Genomic DNA, 21,007 nt, shown 5'->3' with positions numbered 1-21,007 from the left:
GGTTTTGGGGGTCCCCGGGGGGGTTTTGGGGTGCCTGGGTTTTGGGGTCCCCGGGGGTTTTGGGGTCCCCGGGAGGTTTGGGGGTCCCGGGGGGTTTGGGGTCCCGGGAGGTTTGGGGGTGCCCGGGGGATTCTGGGGTGCCCGGGGGTTTTGGGGTCCCCGGGGCGGTTTGGTGTCCCCGGGGGTTTTGGTGTCCCTGGGGGTTCTGGGGGTCCCGGGGGGTTCTGGGGGTGCTCGGGGGGTTCTGGGGTGCCCGGGGGTTTTGGGGTGCCCGGGGGTTCTGGGGGTCCCGGGGGGTTCTGGGGGTGCTCGGGGGGTTCTGGGGTGCCCGGGGGTTTGGTGTCCCCGGGGGTTCTGGGGGTCCCGGGGGTTCTGGGGTGCCCGGGGGTTCTGGGGTCCCGGGGGGTTCTGGGGGTCCCGGGTGGTTCTGGGGTGCCCGGGGGTTTTGGGGTGCCCGGGGGTTTTGGGATCCCGGGGGTTTGGGGGTCCCGGGGGTTTGGGGGTCCTGGGGGGTTTTGGGGTCCCCGGGGGTTCTGGGGGTCCCGGGGGGTTCTGGGGTACCCGGGGGTTTTGGGGTGCCTGGGGTTTAGGGTCCCCGGGGGGGTTTTGGTGTCCCAGGGGCGGTTTGGTGTCCCCGGGGGTTTTGGGGTCCCTGGGGGGTTTTGGTGTCCCCGGGGGTTCTGGGGGTGCTCGGGGGGTTTTGGGGTGCCCGGGGGTTTTGGGGTGCCCGGGGTTCTGGGGTGCCGGGGCTGACGGGTGCCCGCAGGCGGTGGCGGCGCGGGAGGGGCTCTACCGGCTGCGGATCCCCCGGAAGCCCCCGGGGAGGGGGCGGGGCCCAGTTCGTCACCTCCTTCGTCCCGGGCGGTGAGTGGGGGGCCCGGGCACCCCTCGATTGTCCCCCACCCCCCCGGGACCCCCCCAGCACCCCACTGTCCCATCCCCCGCCCCCGCGCCCCATCGGTGTCCCCCCAAGTCCCCCCGCCCCCCCCCAGACCTGTCCCCCCCCCCCCCAGTGTCCCCCTGGCCCCCCCCACCCCCTTGCTGCCCCCCGTGTCCCCCGTCACCCCGCGTCACCCATGGGGACCCCCGTCACCCCATAACCCCTGTCCCCCCCCCGTCACCCCATGCCCCCCGTCACCCCTGTCCCCCCCGTGTCCCCCGTCACCCCCTGTCCCCCTCGGTGCCCCCCGTCACCCCATAACCCCTGTCCCCCCCCGTCCCCCCATGTCCCTTGTCACCCCATGCCCCCCGTCACCCCTGTCCCCACCCATGTCCCCCTGTCCCCCCTGTCCCTTGTCCCCTGTGCCTCCCCGTCACCCAGGTCCCCCCCATGTGCCCCCCGGCCTCACCCCATGCCCCCCGTCACCCCCTGTCCCCCCATGTGTCCCCTGTCACCCACGGCCCCCGTCACCCCCTGTCCCCCCAGTGTCCCCTGTCACCCCATGCCCCCGTCACCCTGTGCCCCCCCAGTGCCCCCCGTCCCCCATGCCCCCCGTCACCCCCTGTCCCCCCATGTTCCCCTGTCACCCCACGGCCCCCGTCACCCCCTGTCCCCCCAGTGTCCCCTGTCACCCCACGCCCCCCGTCACCCCTGTCCCCCCAGTGTCCCCTGTCACCCCATGCCCCCTGTCACCCCCTGTCCCCCCATGTGTCCCCTGTCACCCCATGCCCCCGTCACCCCCTGTCCCCCCAGTGTCCCCTGTCACCCCATGCCCCCTGTCACCCCTGTCCCCCCATGTGTCCCCTGTCACCCCATGCCCCCCGTCACCCCCTGTCACCCCGTGTCCCTTGTCCCCCTGTGCCCCCAGTGCCCCCATAACCTGCGTCCCCCTCCGGTGCCCCCTGTCACCCCTAACCCTGTCCCCCCCATGTCCCCCTGTCCCCCCATGTCCCTTGTCCCCCCATGCCCCCGTCACCCCATGCCCCCCCAGTGCCCCCCATAACCCGTGTCCCCCCCCATGCCCCCTGTCACCCCATGTCCCCTGTCATGTTCCCTCGTCCCCCGTGCCCCCGTGTCCCCCCCATGCCCCGTGTCCCCGTGCCCCTCCCATCCCCCCGTGCCCCCTGTCACCCCGTGCCCCCCCATCACCCCGTGCCCCCCCTGTGCCCCCCGTGTCCCCGTGCCCCTCCCATCCCCCGTGCCCCCTGTCACCCCGTGGCCCCCCATCACCCCGTGCCCCCCCTGTGCCCCGCAGTGCCCCCCGTCCCCCTGTGCCCCGTCACCCCGTGTCCCCCCTGTCCCCCTGTGCCGCCCATCCCCCTGTGCCCCCGTCACCCCGTGTCCCCCCCGTGCCCCCGTGCCCCCCGTCCCGCCGTGTCCCCCCCGTGCCCCCCCATCCCCCATGCCCCCCATCACCCCGTGCCCCCCTGTCACCCCGTGCCCCCGTCACCCTGTGCCCCCCCTGTGCCCCCGTCACCCCGTGTCCCCCCCGTGCCCCCGTGCCCCCCATCACCCTGTGCACCCCCCGTGCCCCCCCATCCCCCCGTGCCCCCGTCCCCCCGTCCCCCCGTGTCCCCCCCGTGCCCCCGTGCCCCCGTCACCCCGTGCCCCCCCGTGCCCCTGTCCCCCCGTGCCCCCCATCCCCCCGTGTCCCCCCCGTGCCCCCGTGCCCCCCGTCCCCCTGTGCCCCCGTGTCCCCCCGTGCCCCCGTGCCCCCCTCACCCCGTGTCCCCCCGTGCCCTCCGTCCCCCCGTGCCCCCGTGTCCCCCCCGTGCCCCCGTGCCCTCGTCACCCCGTGCCCCCCCGTGCCCCTGTCCCCCGTGCCCCCGTCACCCCGTGCCCCTCCGTGCCCCCCCGTCACCCCGTGTCCCCCCCGTGCCCCCGTGTCCCCCCGTGCCCCCGTGCCCCCCTCACCCCGTGTCCCCCCCGTGCCCCGTGCCCTCCGTCCCCCCGTGCCCCCGTGCCCCCGTCACCCCGTGCCCCCCCGTGCCCCTGTCCCCCCGTGCCCCCGTCACCCCGTGCCCCTCCGTGCCCCCCCGTCACCCCATGTTCCCCCCGTGCCCCCGTGTCCCCCCCGCGCCCCCGTGCCCCCGTCACCCCGTGCCCCTGTCACCCCGTGCCCCCCGCCCCCGCGGTGCCACCCGTGCCCCCCGTGCCCCCCCGTCCCCCCGTGTCCCCCCCGTGCCCCCGTGTCCCCCCCGTCACCCCGTGCCCCCCTCACCCCGCGCCCCCGTGCCCCCGTCACCCCGTCCCCCCGTGTCCCCCCCGTCCCCCCGTGTCCCCCCCGTGCCCCGTGCCCCCCCCGTGCCCCCGTGCCCCCCTCACCCCGTGCCCCCCCCCCCCAAGTGCGCCCTGCTGGAGTCCCACCTCTCGGAGCAGCTGACGCTGCACGTGGACGTGGCCGGGAACGTGGTGGCCCTGGGGGTGGTGGCCGTGCCCGGGACCTGCCGGGGCGCCGAGGTGGAGGACGTGGACCTGGAGACCTTCAACACCTCGGTGGCCCTGCGGCAGCCCCTGCCCGCCGCCACGTGAGTGACGGGGACACGGGGACACTGGGGGGACACGGGGACACTGGGGGGACACGGTGGGACGTGGGGACAGGGTGGGACATGGGGACACAGTGGGGACAGGGTGGGACATGGGGACATGGTGGGGGTCATGGTGGAGAACGTCAACCTGGAGGTCTTCAACACCTCGGTGGCCCTGCGGCAGCCCCTGCCCGCCGCCACGTGAGTGACGGGGACACTCGGGGGACACGGGGACGCTGGGGGGACATGGGGACACTGTGGGGACATGGTGGGACGTGGGGACATGGTGGGGGTCACGGTGGAGGACATCAACCTGGACGTCTTCAACACCTCGGTGACCCTGCGGCAGCCCCTGCCCGCTGCCACGTGAGTGACGGGGACACTGGGGGACACGGGGACGCTGGGGGGACACGGTGGGACGTGGGGACAGGGTGGGACATGGGGACACAGTGGGGACAGGGTGGGACATGGGGACAGGGTGGGGGTCATGGGTGGAGAACGTCAACCTGGAGGTCTTCAACACCTCGGTGGCCCTGCGGCAGCCCCTGCCCGCCGCCACGTGAGTGACGGGGGACACTCGGGGGACATGGGGACGCTGGGGGACATGGGGACACTGTGGGGACATGGTGGGACGTGGGACATGGTGGGGGTCATGGTGGAGGACATCAACCTGGAGGTCTTCAACACCTTGGTGGCCCTGCGGCAGCCCCTGCCCACTGCCACGTGAGTGATGGGGACATGGGGACGCTGGGGGGACATGGGGGCGCTGGGGGGACACGGGGGCGCTGGGGGACATGGTGGAGGAGATGATGGAGAACGTCAACCTGGAGGTCTTCAACACCTCGGTGGCCTTGTGTCAGCCCTTGGCAACCGCCACGTGAGTGACGGGGACACGGGGACACAGTGGGGACATGGGGACACGGTGGGGACAGGGTGGGACATGGGGACATGGTGGGGGTCATGGTGGAGAACGTCAACCTGGAGGTCTTCAACACCTCGGTGGCCCTGCGGCAGCCCCTGCCCGCTGCCACGTGAGTGACGGGGACACTGGGGGACATGGGGACACTGTGGGACAGGGTGGGACATGGGGACACAGTGGGGACATGGTGGGACGTGGGGACATGGTGGGGGTCATGGTGGAGAACGTCAATCTGGAGACCTTCAACACCTCGGTGGCCCTGCGGCAGCCCTGCCCGCTGCCACGTGAGTGACGGGGACATGGGGACACATGGGGACACGGGGACGCTGTGGGGACAGGGTGGGGGACGTGGACCTGGAGGTCTCCAGCACCTCGGTGGCCTTGTGCCAGCCCCCGTCTGCTGCCACGTGAGTGACCATGGGGGGACGCTGGGGACATGGGGGGGACACTGGGGGGACATTGGGGACATGGGGGGACATGGGGGGACATTGGGGACATGGGGGGGACATGGGGGGACATGGGGGGGACATGGGGGGACATTGGGGACATGGGGGGGACATGGGGGGGACACTGGGGGGACATGGGGGGGACATGGGGGGGACACTGGGGGGACATGGGGGGACATGGGGGGGACATGGGGGGACATTGGGGACATGGGGGGGACATGGGGGGGACATGGGGGGACATTGGGGACATGGGGGGGACATGGGGGGGACACTGGGGGGACATGGGGGGGACATGGGGGGGACATGGGGGGACATTGGGGACATGGGGGGGACATGGGGGGACATGGGGGGGACATGGGGGGACATTGGGGACATGGGGGGGACATGGGGGGACATGGGGGGGACATGGGGGGACATTGGGGACATGGGGGGGACACTGGGGGGACACTGGGGGGACATGGGGGGGACATGGGGGGACATTGGGGACATGGGGGGGACAGTGGGGGGACATGGGGACACTGGGGGGACACTGGGGGGACATGGGGACAGGGGAGGGGACACGGGGGGGGGGGGACCTCAACGGGGAGCTCTCCCGCACCCTGTGGGGGACACGGTGACACCGTGGGGGGTGACCCCATGTCGGGGGGGGGGGGGGGACACAGTGACCCCCCGAGGGGGACGTTTTGGGGTGCCTATAGGTGCTGGGCTGGGGGGGGGGGGGGGCTGTAGTTTCGGGGGGTGTCGGGGTGGGGGTGGTGACATTTTAGGGGCTTTGCGTTTTGGGGGGGCTCCCCGGGGGGGCCCATGGAGGGGGGTGCTGGGTTTTGGGGTGCGTGTGACCCCCCCCCCGACCCCCCCCCCCAGCCCCGAGACGGCCGCGTTCATCCGGCACCTGGAGCAGGAGCAGGCCCAGCGCGCCCGGAACCCCCAGGAGCAGAAATCCTTCTTCGCCAAATACGTGCGTGGCCCCCCAAAACCCCACGGGCCCCCCCAAAACCCCCCCCCGGGGCCCCCAAAACTACCCCAGGCCCCCCAACCCCTCCCATGTCTCCCCAAATCCCCCCCAGGCCCCCCCAAACCTCTCCATGTCTCCCAAAATTCCGCCTGGGATCCCCACCCCCAACCACCCCCCGGGCCCCCCAAAACTCCCCGGGCCCCCCAAAACCCTCCCTGGTCCCCCAAAACTACCCCAGCCCCCCCCCCAGGCCCCCCAACCCCCCCATGACCCCAAATCCCCCCGGACCCCCCCAAACCTCTCCATGTCTCCCAAAATTCCCCCTGGGATTCCCATCCCCAACCACCCCCCGGGCCCCCCAAAACCCTCCCGGGCCCCCCAAAACTCCCCCCTGGTCCCCCAAAACTACCCCAGCCCCCCCCCAGTCCACCCAACGCTTCCACGTCCCCCAAATCTTCCCCTCGACCCCCCAAAACCCCTCCATGTCCCCCAAAATCTCCCCTGGCTTCCAAAAGCCCCCCTGGGACCCCCAATCCCTCCCCCCAGGGCCCCCAAACTCCCTGGGCCCCCCAAAACCCACCTCTGGGTGCCCCCAACCCCCCAGGCCCCCCAAAACCCCCTTGGGGTCCCCCCAAACCCCTCCTGGCCCCCCATCTCCCCCCCGCCCAGCCCTTGGGGTCCCCCCAAACCCCTCCTGGCCCCTGAACTCCCCCAGCCCAGCCCTTAGGGTCCCCCCAAACCCCTCCTGGCCCCCCAACTCCCCCCAGCCCAGCCCTTGGGGTCCCCCCAAACCCCTCCTGGCCCCCCAACTCCCCCCAGCCCAGCCCTTGGGGTCCCCCCAAACCCCTCCTGGCCCCCCAACTCCCCCAGCCCAGCCCTTGGGGTCCCCCCAAACCCCTCCTGGCCCCCCAACTCCCCCCAGCCCAGCCCTTGGGGTCCCCCCAAACCCCTCCTGGCCCCCCAACTCCCCCCAGCCCAGCCCTTGGGGTCCCCCCAAACCCCTCCTGGCCCCCCAACTCCCCCAGCCCAGCCCTTGGGGTCCCCCAAACCCCTTCTGGGCCCCCCAACTCCCCCCAGCCCAGCCCTTGGGGTCCCCCCAAACCCCTCCTGGCCCCCCAACTCCCCCCAGCCCAGCCCTTGGGGTCCCCCCAAACCCCTCCTGGGCCCCCAACTCCCCCAGCCCAGCCCTTGGGGTCCCCCCAAACCCCTCCTGGCCCCCCAACTCCCCCCAGCCCAGCCCTTGGGGTCCCCCCAAACCCCTTCTGGGCCCCCCAATTCCCCCAACCCAGCCCTTGGGGTCCCCCCAAACCCCTCCTGGCCCCCCATCTCCCCCCCGCCCAGCCCTTGGGGTCCCCCCAAACCCCTCCTGGCCCCCCAACTCCCCCAACCCAGCCCTTGGGGTCCCCCCAAACCCCTCCTGGCCCCCCAACTCCCCCCAACCCAGCCCTTGGGGTCCCCCCAAACCCCTCCTGGCCCCCCAACTCCCCCCAGCCCAGCCCTTGGGGTCCCCCCAAACCCCTCCTGGGCCCCCAACTCCCCCAACCCAGCCCTTGGGGTCCCCCCAAACCCCTCCCAGCCCCCAACTCCCCCTCAAGCCCCTCCTGTCCGCCCCCCCACTTCCCCCCAAACCCCTTCTGCCCCCCCAAACCTCCCCCAGGGTCCCCCCCAACCCTCCCTTACCCCCCCAAACCCTGCAGCCCCCCCCATTTTCCGCTCGGGGGGGGGGGGGAGGGGCGGGGGTCAGCAGGGCAGGGGGGTGTCTTTGGGGGGGTGTATTTGGGGGTGACCCCCCCCTTTCTCCCCACAGTGGATGTACATCATCCCCATCGTCCTCTTCCTCATGATGTCCGGAGCCCCCGACGCGGGGGGGGGCAAGGGGGGGGCACGGGGGGTGGGGGAGGGGCGGGGGGCAGGTGAGACCGACCCCCCCCCCCCCCCCAAATCCCACCCCAGGGAGGGGGGGGGACAGTGAATAAACCCATGTGTGGCCCCCCCCCCCCGCGTGCTGCTTGTCTGGGGGGGGCGGGGGGGGCAGCCCGGACCCGGCTCCTTTTGGGGGGCCCCGGGGGGGGGGGGGCACCCCCAGAGTCCCGCGGGGGGGGGCTGTGATACCCCCCCCCCCCCCGCCGTGGCCTTTAGCCCCTGTGCCGGGGGGGGGGGGGGGGGGCACACGCATAGGGCGGGGCCTCCCGGAGGGGCGGGGCCTTCCTGGAGGGCGGGGCCTCCCGGAGGGGCGGGGGGTTCCTGGGGGGCGGGGCCTCCCGGAGGGGCGGGGGGTTCCTGCAGGGGCGGGGTCTCCAGGAAGGGCGGGGGGTTCCTGGGGGCGGGGCCTCCCGGAGGGGCGGGGGGTTCCCGCAGGGGCGGGGTCTCCAGGAAGGGCGGGGGGTTCCTGGGGGCGGGGCCTCCCGGAGGGGCGGGGGGTTCCTGCAGGGGCGGGGTCTCCAGGAAGGGCGGGGGGTTCCTGGGGGGCGGGGCCTCCCGCAGGGGTGGGGGGTTCCCGCAGGGGCGGGGCTTTGTGGAGGGGCGGGTGCTTCCCGGAGGGGCGGGGCTTTGTGGAGGGGCGGGGCGCTTCCGGAGGGGCGGGGCCTGGCGGGTGTGGGTGAACAGGTGTGTGAGTGGGCGTGGCTGCCAGAGTGGGCGGGGCATTGCAGGGGCGGGGAGTGGTGTGTGGGCGGGGGGGGAGTCTCGTGGGCGGGGCGGGGCGCTACTGGGGGGCGTGGCGTTCTGCTCTTAGGGGCGGGTGGTGGGCGGGGCGCGCCGGTACCGAAGGGCAGTGGGCGTGGCGCGCCGGTACCGGGTGGCGGGGCGTGGCGGCGGCGGTGGGCGGGGCAGAGGGCGGGGCCGGGCGGAGGCGGCCGCCGGGTGGGCGGGGCCGGGACGCGCCGCTCCGCCGCGCCGGGGGCTCCGCTCGGCCGCTGCCCGGGGCCGCCCCCGCCGGCAGGTACCGACCGGGCTGGGGGGGGGGGGGGTCGGTGTAACGGGGTCGGTGCAACGAGGGGGGGTCGGTGCAATGAGGGGGGGTCGCTGTAACGGGGGGGGGGTGTCGGTGGAACGGGGCCGGGCAATGCACGGGGATGCCGGTATAACGGGGCCGGGCCGTGCAGCGCGGCAGGGCGTGCAATGCACGGGGAGGGGGGGGTCGGTGGAACGGGGCCGTGCACTGGGGGGGGGGGTCCGGTGGAACGGAGCCGTGCACTGGGGGGGGGGTCCGGTGGAACGGGGCCGTGCACTGGGGGGGGGGGTCCGGTGGAACGGGGCCGTGCACTGGGGGGGGGGGGTCCGGTGGAACGGGGCCGTGCACTGGGGGGGGGTCCGGTGGAACGGGGCCGTGCAAGGCGGCGGGGAGTGGCAGCGCACCGGGGGCGTGCAAGGCACGGGGGGGGGGGGAGCCGTGTACCGGGGCGGTGTAACGGGCGTGCAAGGCAGCGGGAGGGGCGGGCGGGGGGGGGGGGGGGCGTGCAACGGAGGGGGGGTGTGCGGGGGGGGGGTGGGCGCGTGCAATGCACCGGGGAGGCACGTGCGAGGGGGGGGTGTGCAAGGGCGGGGTGCAACCGTGCAAGGCACCGGGCGGGGGGGTGGTGCAACGGGGACACGCGTGTGCAAGGGGGGGGGTGCAACGTGCGAGGCACGGGGAGGGGCGCTCGTGCAAGGGGGGGGCTCGTGCAAGGGGGGGGCTCGTGCAAAGGGGGGGCTCGTGCAAGGGGGGGGCTCGTGCAAAGGGGGGGGGCTCGTGCAAGGGGGGGCTCGTGCAAGGGGGGGCTCGTGCAAAGGGGGGGGCTCGTGCAAGGGGGGGCTCGTGCAAGGGGGGGCTCGTGCAAAAGGGGGTGCTCGTGCAAGGGGGGCTCGTGCAAGGGGGAGACTCGTGCAAAGTGGGGGGCTCGTGCAAGGGGGGGCTCGTGCAAGGGGAGGGGCTCGTGCAGGGAGGGGCTCGTGCAAAGGGGGGGTTCGTGCAAGGGGGGGCTCGTGCAAAAGGGGGTGCTTGTGCAAGGGGGGGGTCGTGCAAGGGGAGGGGCTCGTGCAGGGGGGGGCTCGTGCAAAAGGGGGGTGCTCGTGCAAAGGGGGTGCTCGTGCAAGGGGGCCGTGCAACGTAGGAGGCACGGGGGGGGGGGGGGAGTTGCTCGTGCAAGGGGAGGGGCTCGTGCAAGGGGGGGAGGTGCAACGTGCGAGGCACCGGGGAGCTCCGTGCAAGGGGGGGGGGGGGGAGGGGGCAATGGTGACACGTGTGTGACAGCCGGGGGTGGGCGTGTGCACACGCGTGTGCCCGCCCATGGCCGCCCGTGGGGACACGTCTGCGCCGCACACGTGTGCGCCCGCTCCCTTGCGCCCGCCGGCTCGGCCACGTGTGCGACACGCGTGTGTCTGCGTGTGTGTCCCCTGCGTCTGCCAGGCCCGGGGGGAGGGCGGGCGTTGCACACGCGTGTGCCAGCGGCGCCGCACGGCACCCGCGGCCTCGTTTGGCCTCGTTTGGCCTCATTTCGATCCCCTCCCCCCACCACCACCACCTCGCACGTGGGGCCATGGCGGCGGCTGCCGCCACCCGTGACCGGCCACACGCGTGTGCAGGCGTGCACGAGGCGTGCGCAACCCCGGCGTGCGCGCGCGACCCTGGCGTGTGCGCGCGCCAGGCGCGTGCGACCCCGGGCGCGCGTGCGAGCCGTACGCGCGTGGCGCGGGCCCCTCGCGTGTGGCTGCGTGTTCGCCGCCCGGCGACGCGTGTGTGCGCGTGGCGCGAGGCCGCGTGTGCGTCGCGTGGCGCCCGGGGCGGGCGCGCGCCTGCGGGCCTTGCCACGCGTGTGCGGGAAAGCCGAGGCGCACACGCGTGCCCGGACGCCTGGGTGTCCCCCCCCCCACCTCCCCCCCACGCCCCTCCCCCACCCCGGGGGCCTGGCAGCGCCTGACGGTCGCCATGGCAACAGCAAAGGACTCTGGGAGCAAACGGCCCCGAATTGGGGCTGCGTGTCGCACGAGGGCTCCCCGTGTCGCACGAGGGCTCCCCGTGCACCGGGGGGGAGGGGGGGTTTGCAGCGCCCCGCCCCGCACACGCGTGTGCGCGCCCCCGCGCACGCCCCCCCCCTCCCCCCTGCTCACGACCCCGTGTCTCCGGCGCGTTTGCACACGCGTGTGCGCCCCTGGGCACGCTCGCAGGCCCGTGGGTGCCTTGTGCACGGGCGGGCTCACACGCGTGTGCTCCCCGTGTGCGCGCGCGCTGGCACGCGTGGGTGCGCGCAGCCCGCGCCGCCGCGCACCCCCTCGCGCTCCCACGCGTGTGCTCCCCGTGCACGCACGCGCTCCCGGACGTGTGTATTCTCACGCATGCACACGCGTGTGCTCCACGCGCACACATGCTTGCACACGTGCTCCCCGTGCACGCACACGCTCCCGTACACGTGTGCTTCCTTGCACGCCCACGCCTGCCCCCATGCACTCACACGCTCCCACACGTGTGTTCCTGTGCACGCACACACGTGCTCCCTGTGCACGCACACGCTCCTGCACGCCTGCCCCCCCGTGCACGCACACGCTTGCACACACACACGCTCCAGTGCACACGTGTGCTCCACTTGCACGCACAGGCTTGCACACGTGTGCTCTGCGTGTAAATGCGTGCTCCCAGACAAGTGCACACACGCTCGCACACACGTGTTCCCAGTGCACGTGCGTGCTCCCCGCGCATCCGTGCTTGCACACGCACGCCTGCTCCCCGTGCATGCACACGCTTGCACACGCGTGCTCCTGGTGCCCACACGTGCTCCTCACGCGCCCACACCCTTGCACACACGTGCTCCTCATGCACGCGTGCTTGCACATGAACGCTCCCTGTGCCCACGCCTGCTCCCCATGCACACACACGCTTGCACACGCGTGCTGCCGGTGCCCACACGTGCTCCCTGTGCATGCACACGCTTGCACACGTGCTCCTGGTGCCCACACGTGCGCCTCACACACATGCTTGCACACGCGTGCTCCTGCTGCCCACGCCTGCTCCCTATGCACACACGCTTGCACACGTGTGCTCCCGCTGCCCATGCGTGCTCCCCGTGCATGCACACACTTGCACACGCGTGCTCCCACTGCCCACTCGCCTCCTCCCCGTGCACACACGCTTGCACACGTGCTCCCGCTGCCCACACGTGCTCCTCACACACGCATGCTTGCACACGCGTGCTCCCGCTGCCCACGCCTGCTCCTCACACACACACGCTTGCACACGCGTGCTCCCGCTGCCCACTCGCCTGCTCCCTGTGCACGCACACTCTTGCACACGCGTGCTCCTGGTGCCCACGCCTGTTCCCTATGCACACACGCTTGCACACGCGTGCTTCCACTGCCCACTCGCCTCCTCCCCGTGCACGCACACGCTTGCACACGTGCTCCTGGTGCCCACATCTGCTCCTCACACACGCATGCTTGCACACGCGTGCTCCCGCTGCCCACGCGTGCTCCCCGTGCACACACGCTTGCACACGCGTGCTCCCACTGCCCACACGCCTGCTCCCTATGCACACACGCTTGCACACGCGTGCTTCCACTGCCCACACGCCTCCTCCCCGTGCACGCACACGCTTGCACACGCGTGCTCCCGCTGCCCACGCGTGCTCCCCATGCACACACGCTTGCACACGCGTGCTCCCGCTGCCCACGCGTGCTCCCCATGCACACACGCTTGCACACATGCTCCTGGTGCCCACACGTGCTTCTCACACACACACGCTTGCACATGCGTGCTCCCGCTGCCCACACGCCTCCTCCCCGTGCAGACACACGCTTGCACACGTGCTCCTGGTGCCCATGTCTGCTCCTCACACACGCATGCTTGCACACGCATGCTCCCGCTGCCCACGCGTGCACGCACATGCTTGCACACGCGTGCTCCCACTGCCCACACGCCTGCTCCCTATGCACACACGCTTGCACACGTGTGCTCCTGCTGCCCACACGCCTCCTCCCCATGCACACACGCTTGCACACGCGTGCTCCCACTGCCCACACGCCTGCTCCCTATGCACACACGCTTGCACACGCGTGCTCCCACTGCCCACACGCCTGCTCCCTATGCACACACGCTTGCACACGCGTGCTCCCGCTGCCCACGCCTCCTCCCCATGCACACACGCTTGCACACGCGTGCTCCCGCTGCCCACACGCCTGCTCCCTATGCACACACGCTTGCACACGCGTGCTCCCACTGCCCACACGCCTGTTCCCTATGCACACACGCTTGCACACGCGTGCTCCTGGTGCCCACGCCTGTTCCCTATGCACACACGCTTGCACACGCGTGCTCCTGCTGCCCACGCGCCTGCCCTGCCCCCCACCCCCCCCCCCCCGGCCCCACCACAACTGGTTCAAGGGCCCCCAATGTCACGGCTCCGATCTGGGGCTGCCGTGTCCCCGCGTGTGTCCCCGTGTCCCCGCGCGTGTCCCCGCGGCGTCGCCGTGTCCCCGGCTCCCCCCGGGACGCGCCCCACTTCCCGCCGCCCGCTAAAAATAGCCCGACCCAGCCCGGGCTGGCGTGTGCGAGGGCGCGCGCGGGGCGGGGCTGCGTGTGCGAGGCGGGGTGGGGGGTGGGGGTGGGGTTCGCACACGCGTGTGCGCGGCTGCGGCGTGAGGGTGCGTGGGCGAGCGTGGGGGGTGGGGGCAGCGCCAGGCGTGTGCGCGGGCGCAAGCGCGTGCGGGAGGTGGGGGCGGGAAACGTACACGCGTGTGCACGTACACGCGTGTGCAAGCGTGTGGGTGGTCTGGGGGTGCTGGGGGGGGTTGGGGATGCGGGGGGGGGGCAGCACCCACTTTTGCCCCCCCTCCCCAGCCACGTGCTGGTGCAGCAAACCCTTGCGCGCCCATGTGCTGCCCCGGGCGTGTACATACGTGTGCAAGCGTGTACAGGCGTGCGGACGTCTGTGGGTGCCGGGGGGGGCTCTGGGGGGGTTTGGGGGTGCTGGGGGGGGGGGTCACCTACCCCTCCCAGTCACATACTGGTGCAGCAAACCCTCGCGCTCCCATGCGCTGCCCAGGAATGCACATACATGTGCAAGCATGTACATGCGTGTACAAGTATGTGGGGGGGTCAGGGGTGTTGGGGGGGGTCGGGGTGTTCGGGGGGGTCACCCCCCCCGCAGGGTCCCCCCACAGGGCCCCCCCCCAGCCGCGTGATGGTGCAGCAGAGCCTTGCGCTGCCCCATGCGTGCACATACGTGCGCGAGCGTGTCCATGCGTGTGCGAGCATGTGGGTGCTGGGGGGGGCTCGGGGGGGGTCAGGGGTTGTTTGAGGGGGGTCAGGGGTGTTGGGGGGGCTCAGGGGTGTTTGGGGGGTCCCCCCCATCCACGTGACGTTGCAGCAAACCCTCGCCCTGCCCCACGCGTGCACATACGTGCGCAAGCGTGTCCACGCGTGTGTGGGCGTGTGGGTGCTGGGGGGGGCTCGGGGTGCTCTGGGGGGGTCAGGGGTGTTCGGGGGGGGTCAGGGGTGTTTGGGGGGTCCCCCCCATCCACGTGACGTTGCAGCAAACCCTCGCCCTGCCCCACGCGTGCACATACGTGCGCAAGCGTGTCCACGCGTGTGGGTGCTGGGGGGGGGGCTCGGGGTGCTCTGGGGGGGGTCAGGGGTGTTCGGGGGGGCTCAGGGGTGTTTGGGGGGTCCCCCCCATCCACATAACGTTGCAGCAAACCCTCGCCCTGCCCCACGCGTGCACATACGTGCGCAAGCGTGTCCACGCGTGTGTGGGCGTGTGGGTGCTGGGGGGGGCTCGGGGTGCTCTGGGGGGGGTCAGGGGTGTTGGGGGGGCTCAGGGGTGTTTGGGGGGTCCCCCCCATCCACGTGACGTTGCAGCAAACCCTCGCCCTGCCCCACGCGTGCACAGACGTGCGCAAGCGTGTCCACGCGTGTGGGTGCTGGGGGGGGGGGTGGGGGGTTCTGGGGGTGCTCTGGGTGCTGGGGGGGGGGTCACCCACCTCTGCCCCCCCCCCCAGCCGTGTGATGGTGGCAGCATGCCGCGCACGCCGGCCTCCAGCGAGGAGGAGGAGGGGCGGGGCTCGGAGTACCCCGAGGGCGACTCGGATTCGGGGAGCTCCCGCGAGGGCCCCCCCGGAACCAACCCCGGCCCCGCCCGCGCCCGCGGGCCCCCCCGGCCCCCCCCCGGCCCCCGACGACGCCCACTTCAGCATGATGGTCTTCCGCATCGGCATCCCCGACCTGCACCAGACGGTGAGCTGGGGGGGGGGGACCCCAAAATTGGGGGGGACCCCAAAATTGGGGGGGGACACCTCAAAATATGGGGGGCGCCCAAAATATAGGGGGGTCCCAAAAATATAGGGGGGCCCCGAAAATGGGGGTCCCAAAATATAGGGGGGCCCCGAAAAGTATGGGGGGTCAAAAAAAGGGGGGACCCCAAAATATGGGGGGGCCCAAAATATTGGGGGGCCCCAAAATATAGGGAGGGCCCAAAATATAGGGGGGCCCCCAAAAATGGGGGTCCCAAAATATAGAGGGGCCCCGAAAAGTATGGGAGGGTCAAAAAAGGGGGGACCCCAAATATGGGGGGGGCCCAAAATATTGGGGGGCCCCCAAAATATAGGGGGGTCCCCAAAAATGGGGGTCCCAAAATATAGGGGGGCCCCGAAAAATAAGGGGGGGGGTCAAAAAAAGGGGGGACCCCAAAATATGGGGGGGCCCCAAAATATTGGGGGGGCCCCCAAAATATAGGGGGGGCCCCGAAAATGGGGGTCCCAAAATATAGGGGGGCCCCGAAAAGTATGGGGGGTCAAAAAAAGGGGGGACCCCAAAATATGGGGGGGCCCAAAATATTGGGGGGCCCCAAAATATAGGGAGGGCCCAAAATATAGGGGGCCCCCAAAAATGGGGGTCCCAAAATATAGAGGGGCCCCGAAAAGTATGGGGGGGTCAAAAAAGGGGGGACCCCAAATATGGGGGGGGCCCAAAATATTGGGGGGCCCCCAAAATATAGGGGGGTCCCCAAAAATGGGGGTCCCAAAATATAGGGGGGCCCCGAAAAATAAGGGGGGGGGTCAAAAAAAGGGGGGACCCCAAAATATGGGGGGGCCCCAAAATATTGGGGGGGCCCCCAAAATATAGGGGGGGCCCCGAAAATGGGGGTCCCAAAATATAGGGGGGCCCCGAAAAGTATGGGGGGTCAAAAAAAGGGGGGACCCCAAAATATGGGGGGGCCCAAAATATTGGGGGGCCCCCAAAATATAGGGGGGGCCCCAAAATATAGGGGGGCCCCCAAAAATGGGGGTCCCAACATATAGAGGGGCCCCGAAAAGTATGGGGGGGTCAAAAAAGGGGGGACCCCAAAATATGGGGGGGCCCCAAAATATTGGGGGGGCCCCCAAAATATAGGGGGGCCCCGAAAATGGGGGTCCCAAAATATAGGGGGCCCCGAAAAGTATGGGGGGTCAAAAAAAAGGGGGGACCCCAAAATATGGGGGGGCCCAAAATATTGGGGGGCCCCCAAAATATAGGGGGGGCCCCAAAATATAGGGGGGCCCCCAAAAATGGGGGTCCCAACATATAGAGGGGCCCCGAAAAGTATGGGGGGGTCAAAAAAGGGGGGACCCCAAAATATGGGGGGGGCCCAAAATATAGGGGGGCCCCCAAAATATGGGGGGGCCCAAAATATAGGGGGGTCCCGAAAAATAAGGGGGTCAAAAAAAGGGGGGATCCCAAAATTGGGGGGACCCCAAAATATAGTGGGGGCCCCAAAATATAGGGGGGCCCCGAAAAGTATGCAAGGGGTCAAAAAAAGGGGGGATCCCAAAATTGGGGGGGACCCTAAAATATAGGTGGGGTCCCAAAAAATCAGGGGTCCCCAAAAATACAGGGGGGGTGCCCGCAAAATATAGGGGGGTCCCCAAAAATATAGGGTGGTCCCCAAAAGTTTGGAAGGTCCTTAAAAGTATGGGGGGGGTCCCTAAAAGTATGGGGGGTCCCCAAAGGTAGGGCATGTCCCCCAAAAATATGAGGGGGTCCCCCAAATGTAGGGGAGGCCCCCAGAACTGGGGGGGGTTCACCCTGGGGTGATGGGGGGGTCCCCTTCTCGGGGTCCCCCTGCCCCCCTGACCCTCCCTACGCCCCATGGCCCACCCCAGGGGTTTGGGGGTCCCCAGGCCGGGGTCCCCCCCCCCGACACCCCCCCGTGCCCCCCCAAAAGTGCTGGGGGTTCACCCCAGGGGTGATGGGGGGTCCCCATTGTGGGGGTGCCTGACCCCAGGGGTTTTGGGGTCCCCATTATGGGGGTGCCTGACCCCAAGGGTGATGGGGGGGTCCCCATTGTGGGGGTTCACCCCAGGGGTGTTGGGGGTCCCCATTATGGGGGTGCCTGACCCCGGGGTTTGGGGGGCGATCTCCTTCTCGGAGTCCCCCTCCCCCCCCCCCCCACGCCCCATGGCCCACCCCAGGGTTCGGGGGTCCCAGACCGGGGTCCCCCCCCCGACACCCCCCTGTGCCCCCCCAAAAGTGCTGGGGGTTCACCCCAGGAGTGTTGAGGGGGTCCCCATTGTGGGGGTGTCTGACCCCAGGGGTTTTGGGGTCCCCATTATGGGGGTGCCTGACCCCAAGGGTGATGGGGGGGTCCCCATTGTGGTGGCGCCTGACCCCCAGGGGTGTTGGGGGGGGGTCCCCATTGTGGGGGTGCCTGACCGCAGGGGTGGTTGGGGGGGGTCCCCATTGTGGGGGTACCTGACCCCAGGGGTTTTGGGGTCCCCATCATGGGGGTGCCTGACCCCAGGGGTTTGGGGGGGGGGGTCCCCATTGTGGGGATTCACCCCGGGGTGATTGGGGGGGGTCCCCATTGTGGGGGTGCCTGACCGCAGGGGTTTTGGGGTCCCCATTATGGGGGTGCCTGACCCCGGGGTTTGGGGGGGGGTCCCCATTGTGGGGGTTCACCCCGGGGTGATCGGGGGTCCCCATTGTGGTGGCGGCCTGACCCCAGGGGTGTTGGGGGGGGTCCCCATCGTGGTGGTGCCTGACCCCAGGGGTGTTGGGGGGGTCCCCATTGTGGGGGTGCCTGACCCCAGGGGTTTTGGGGTCCCCATTATGGGGGTGCCTGACCCCCGGGGTTTGGGGGGGGGGTCCCCATTATGGGGGTGCCTGACCCCAGGGGTGTTGGGGGGGGGTCCCCTTCTCGGGGTCCCCCCCCCCCACGCCCCATGGCCCACCCCAGGGGTTCGGGGGTCCCCAGACCGGGGTCGTGTCCCCCCCCCCACCCCCACCCCTGACACCCCCCCGTGCCCCCCCCCCCAGAAGTGCCTGCGCTTCGACCCGGGGGCTGCGGTGTGGGCGGCCAAGCAGCAGCTGCTCTGCGCCCTGACCGAGGGCTCCACGACGGCCTCAACTACGGCCTCTTCCAGCCCGCCGCCGCCGGCCGCGACGCCAAGTTCCTGGACGAGGAGCGGCCCCTGCGCGACTACCCCCAGAGCTTCGACCAGGGCGTGCCCTACCTCGAGGTGGTGGGGCTACGGGGGTGGGCGGGGCATGGGGGGGGGGGCATGGGGGGGGGCTTCCCCCAAGGGAACCCCTCTGTGGGTTGACCCCCGGGGCATGGACAAGGCTATGCCCTACCTCGAGGTGGGCGTGGCCTCTGGGTGGGCGGGGCCTGGGGGGGTGGGGCTTGGGGGGTGGGGCGTGGAGGGTGGGGGGGCCTCCTCCAAGGGAACCCCCATGAGGGTTGACCCCAGGGCATGGACAAGGCTGTGCCTTACCTCGAGGTGGGCGTGGCCACGGGGTGGGCGGGGCATGGGGGTGGGGCTTGGGGGGGCATGGGGGGGGGCTTCCCCCAAGGGATCCCCCCTGAGGGGTGACCCCCAGGGCATGGACAAGGCTGTGCCCTACCTCGAGTGGGCGTGGCCACGGGGTGGGCGGGGCATGGGGGTGGGGCTTGGGGGGGCATGGGGGGGGGCTTCCCCCAAGGGATCCCCCTGAGGTTGACCCCCAGGGCATGGACAAGGCTGTGCCCTACCTCGAGGTGGGCGTGGCCACAGAGGTGGGCGGGGCATGGGGGCGGGGCATGGGGGGGCATGGAGAGGGCTTCCCCCAAGGGCACCCCCCTGTGGGTTGACACCCCCCAGAGCTTCGACCAGGCCGTGCCCTACCTCGAGGTGGGCGTGGCCACGGGGGTGGGCGGGGCCTGGGGGGGTGGGGCCTGGGGGTAGGGTATGGGGGGGGGGGGGGGGGGCGCTTCCCCCAAGGGAACCCCCCTGAGGGTTGACCCCCGGGGCATGGACAAGGCTGTGCCCTACCTCGAGGTGGGCGGGGCCACGGGGTGGGCGGGGCATGGGGGCGGGGCATGGGGGGGCATGGGGGGGGCTTCCCCCAAGGGAACCCCCCTGAGGTTGACCCCCGGGGCATGGACAAGGCTGTGCCTTACCTCGAGGTGGGCGTGGCCACGGGGGTGGGCGGGGCATGGGGGGGCGGGGCTTGGGGGGCATGGAGGGGGGCTTCTCCCAAGGAACTCCCCTGTGGGTTGACACCTGCCCCCCCGAGCTTCGACCAGGGCGTGCCCTACCTCGAGGTGGGCGTGGCCACGGGGGTGGGCGGGGCCTGGGGGCGTGGGGCTTGGGGGGTGGGGCATGGAGGGTTGGGGGGCCTCCTCCAAGGGAACCCCCCTGTGGGTTGACCCCCCCCGCAGAGCTTCAACCAGGGCGTGCCCTACCTCGAGGTGGGCGGGGCTACGGGGGTGGGCGGGGCCTGTGGGGGCGGGGCATGGGGGGCATGGGGGGGGCTTCCCCCAAGGGAACCCCCCTGTGGGTTCACCCCCCGGGCATGGACAAGGCTGTGCCTTACCTCGAGGTGGGCGTGGCCACGGGGTGGGCGGGGCATGGGGGTGGGGCCTGGGGGTAGGGTATGGGGGGGGGGGGGGCGCTTCCCCCAAGGGAACCCCCCTGTGGGTTGACCCCCCGGCACGGACAAGGCTGTGCCTTACCTCGTGGTGGGCGTGGCCACGGGGTGGGCGGGGCATGAGGGGCGGGCTGGGGGGGCATGGGGGGGGGGCTTCCCCCAAGGGAACCCCCCTGTGGGTTGACCCCTGGGGCATGAACAAGGCTGTGCCTTACCTCGTGGTGGGCGTGGCCACGGGTGGGCGGGGCATGAGGGGCGGGGCTGGGGGGGGCATGGGGGGGCTTCCCCCAAGGGAACCCCCCTGAGGGTTGACCCCTGGGGCATGAACAAGGCTGTGCCTTACCTCGAGGTGGGCGGGGCTTTGGAGTGGGTGGTGCCGTGGCATGGGCGGGGCCTGGGGCGGGGCCTGGGGGCGGGGCTGCTGCGGGGAGGGGGCACTGCAGGACGACCCCAGAGCTTTGACTAAGGTGGGCGGGGCCAAGGCATGGGCGGGGTCTCGGAGTGGGCGGGGCCTAGGGAACCCCCGGGGGATTCACCCCCCCCAGCTTTGACCAGGGCGTGGCCTACCTCGAGGTGGGCGTGGTCTGGAGTGGGCGGTGTCTGGGTGGGCGGGGCTTGGGGCGGGGCTTCCCCAGCACTGCCAGTCTGTACCCACCTCGAGGTCGGGACTGGGCGGAGCCTAAAGGGGGGCGTGGCCTGGGGGCTTCCACCTGGGTTGAATGGGAGGCGGGGCGGGGGTGGTCCTGGCGGGGAAGGGGCGTGTCCCGCACCCCGGGGGGCGTGTCCCTCGGTAGAGGGCGTGTCCCTCTGCCGGGGGGCGTGTCCCCGCTGACCCCGCCCCCCAGTTCCGCTACAAGACGCGGGTGTACAAGCAAACCAACCTGGACGAGAAGCAGCTGGCCAAGCTGCACACCAAGGTGGGACCGCCCCCGGCCACGCCCCCTGCCCCCTCGCCACGCCCCCTCCTCCCCGGCCACGCCCCCGCCTCCCCGGCCACGCCCCCTCATCGCCGGCCACGCCCTCCACCACACAGACCCGCCCCCTCGCATGCCTGCTCTATCACCCCCTGACACCTGGCCCCGCCCCCTCCCTGCATGGCCACGCCCCCCAGGCGAACGGCCCCGCCCACAGGGTCCCCGCCCCCTTTGTGTCCCCTGCGCGTATCCCCAACCCCCCCCACGGCGTCACCATGACCCCCCGGTGTCCCCAGGTCCCCACACCCCACAGTGTCCCCATGCCCCCCACCCCCCGGTGTCCCCACCCCCTCCGTGTCCCCACGGTGTCCCCACACACCCCCCACGCCCCCCGGTGTCCCCATGTCCCCACACCCCACGGTGTCCCCACGGTGTCCCCACGGTGTCCCCACA

The 21,007-nt window shown here is 71.7% G+C and overlaps 1 protein-coding gene across 1 annotated transcript; it reads left to right on the top strand.

Annotated features, from left to right (window-relative positions):
* Nucleotides 1–618: 618 nt before the first annotated feature.
* Nucleotides 619–7,720, top strand: LOC142077615 (ER membrane protein complex subunit 10-like; the record flags this gene model as incomplete). Its single annotated transcript, XM_075139540.1, is given in 6 exon segments — nt 619–825; nt 827–854; nt 3,287–3,468; nt 5,698–5,791; nt 7,596–7,656; nt 7,659–7,720. Coding segments are annotated over 6 exon segments (619 nt in total), but the record flags the coding sequence as incomplete, so codon positions are not given.
* Nucleotides 7,721–21,007: the final 13,287 nt, after the last annotated feature.

Source organism: Calonectris borealis, unplaced genomic scaffold, assembly GCF_964195595.1.
Source record: "Calonectris borealis unplaced genomic scaffold, bCalBor7.hap1.2 HAP1_SCAFFOLD_332, whole genome shotgun sequence".
Classification (NCBI taxonomy): Eukaryota; Metazoa; Chordata; class Aves; order Procellariiformes; family Procellariidae; genus Calonectris; species Calonectris borealis.
The sequence above is the reverse complement of the archived record's forward strand: the minus strand, read 5'-3'. Positions and strand labels throughout refer to the sequence as shown.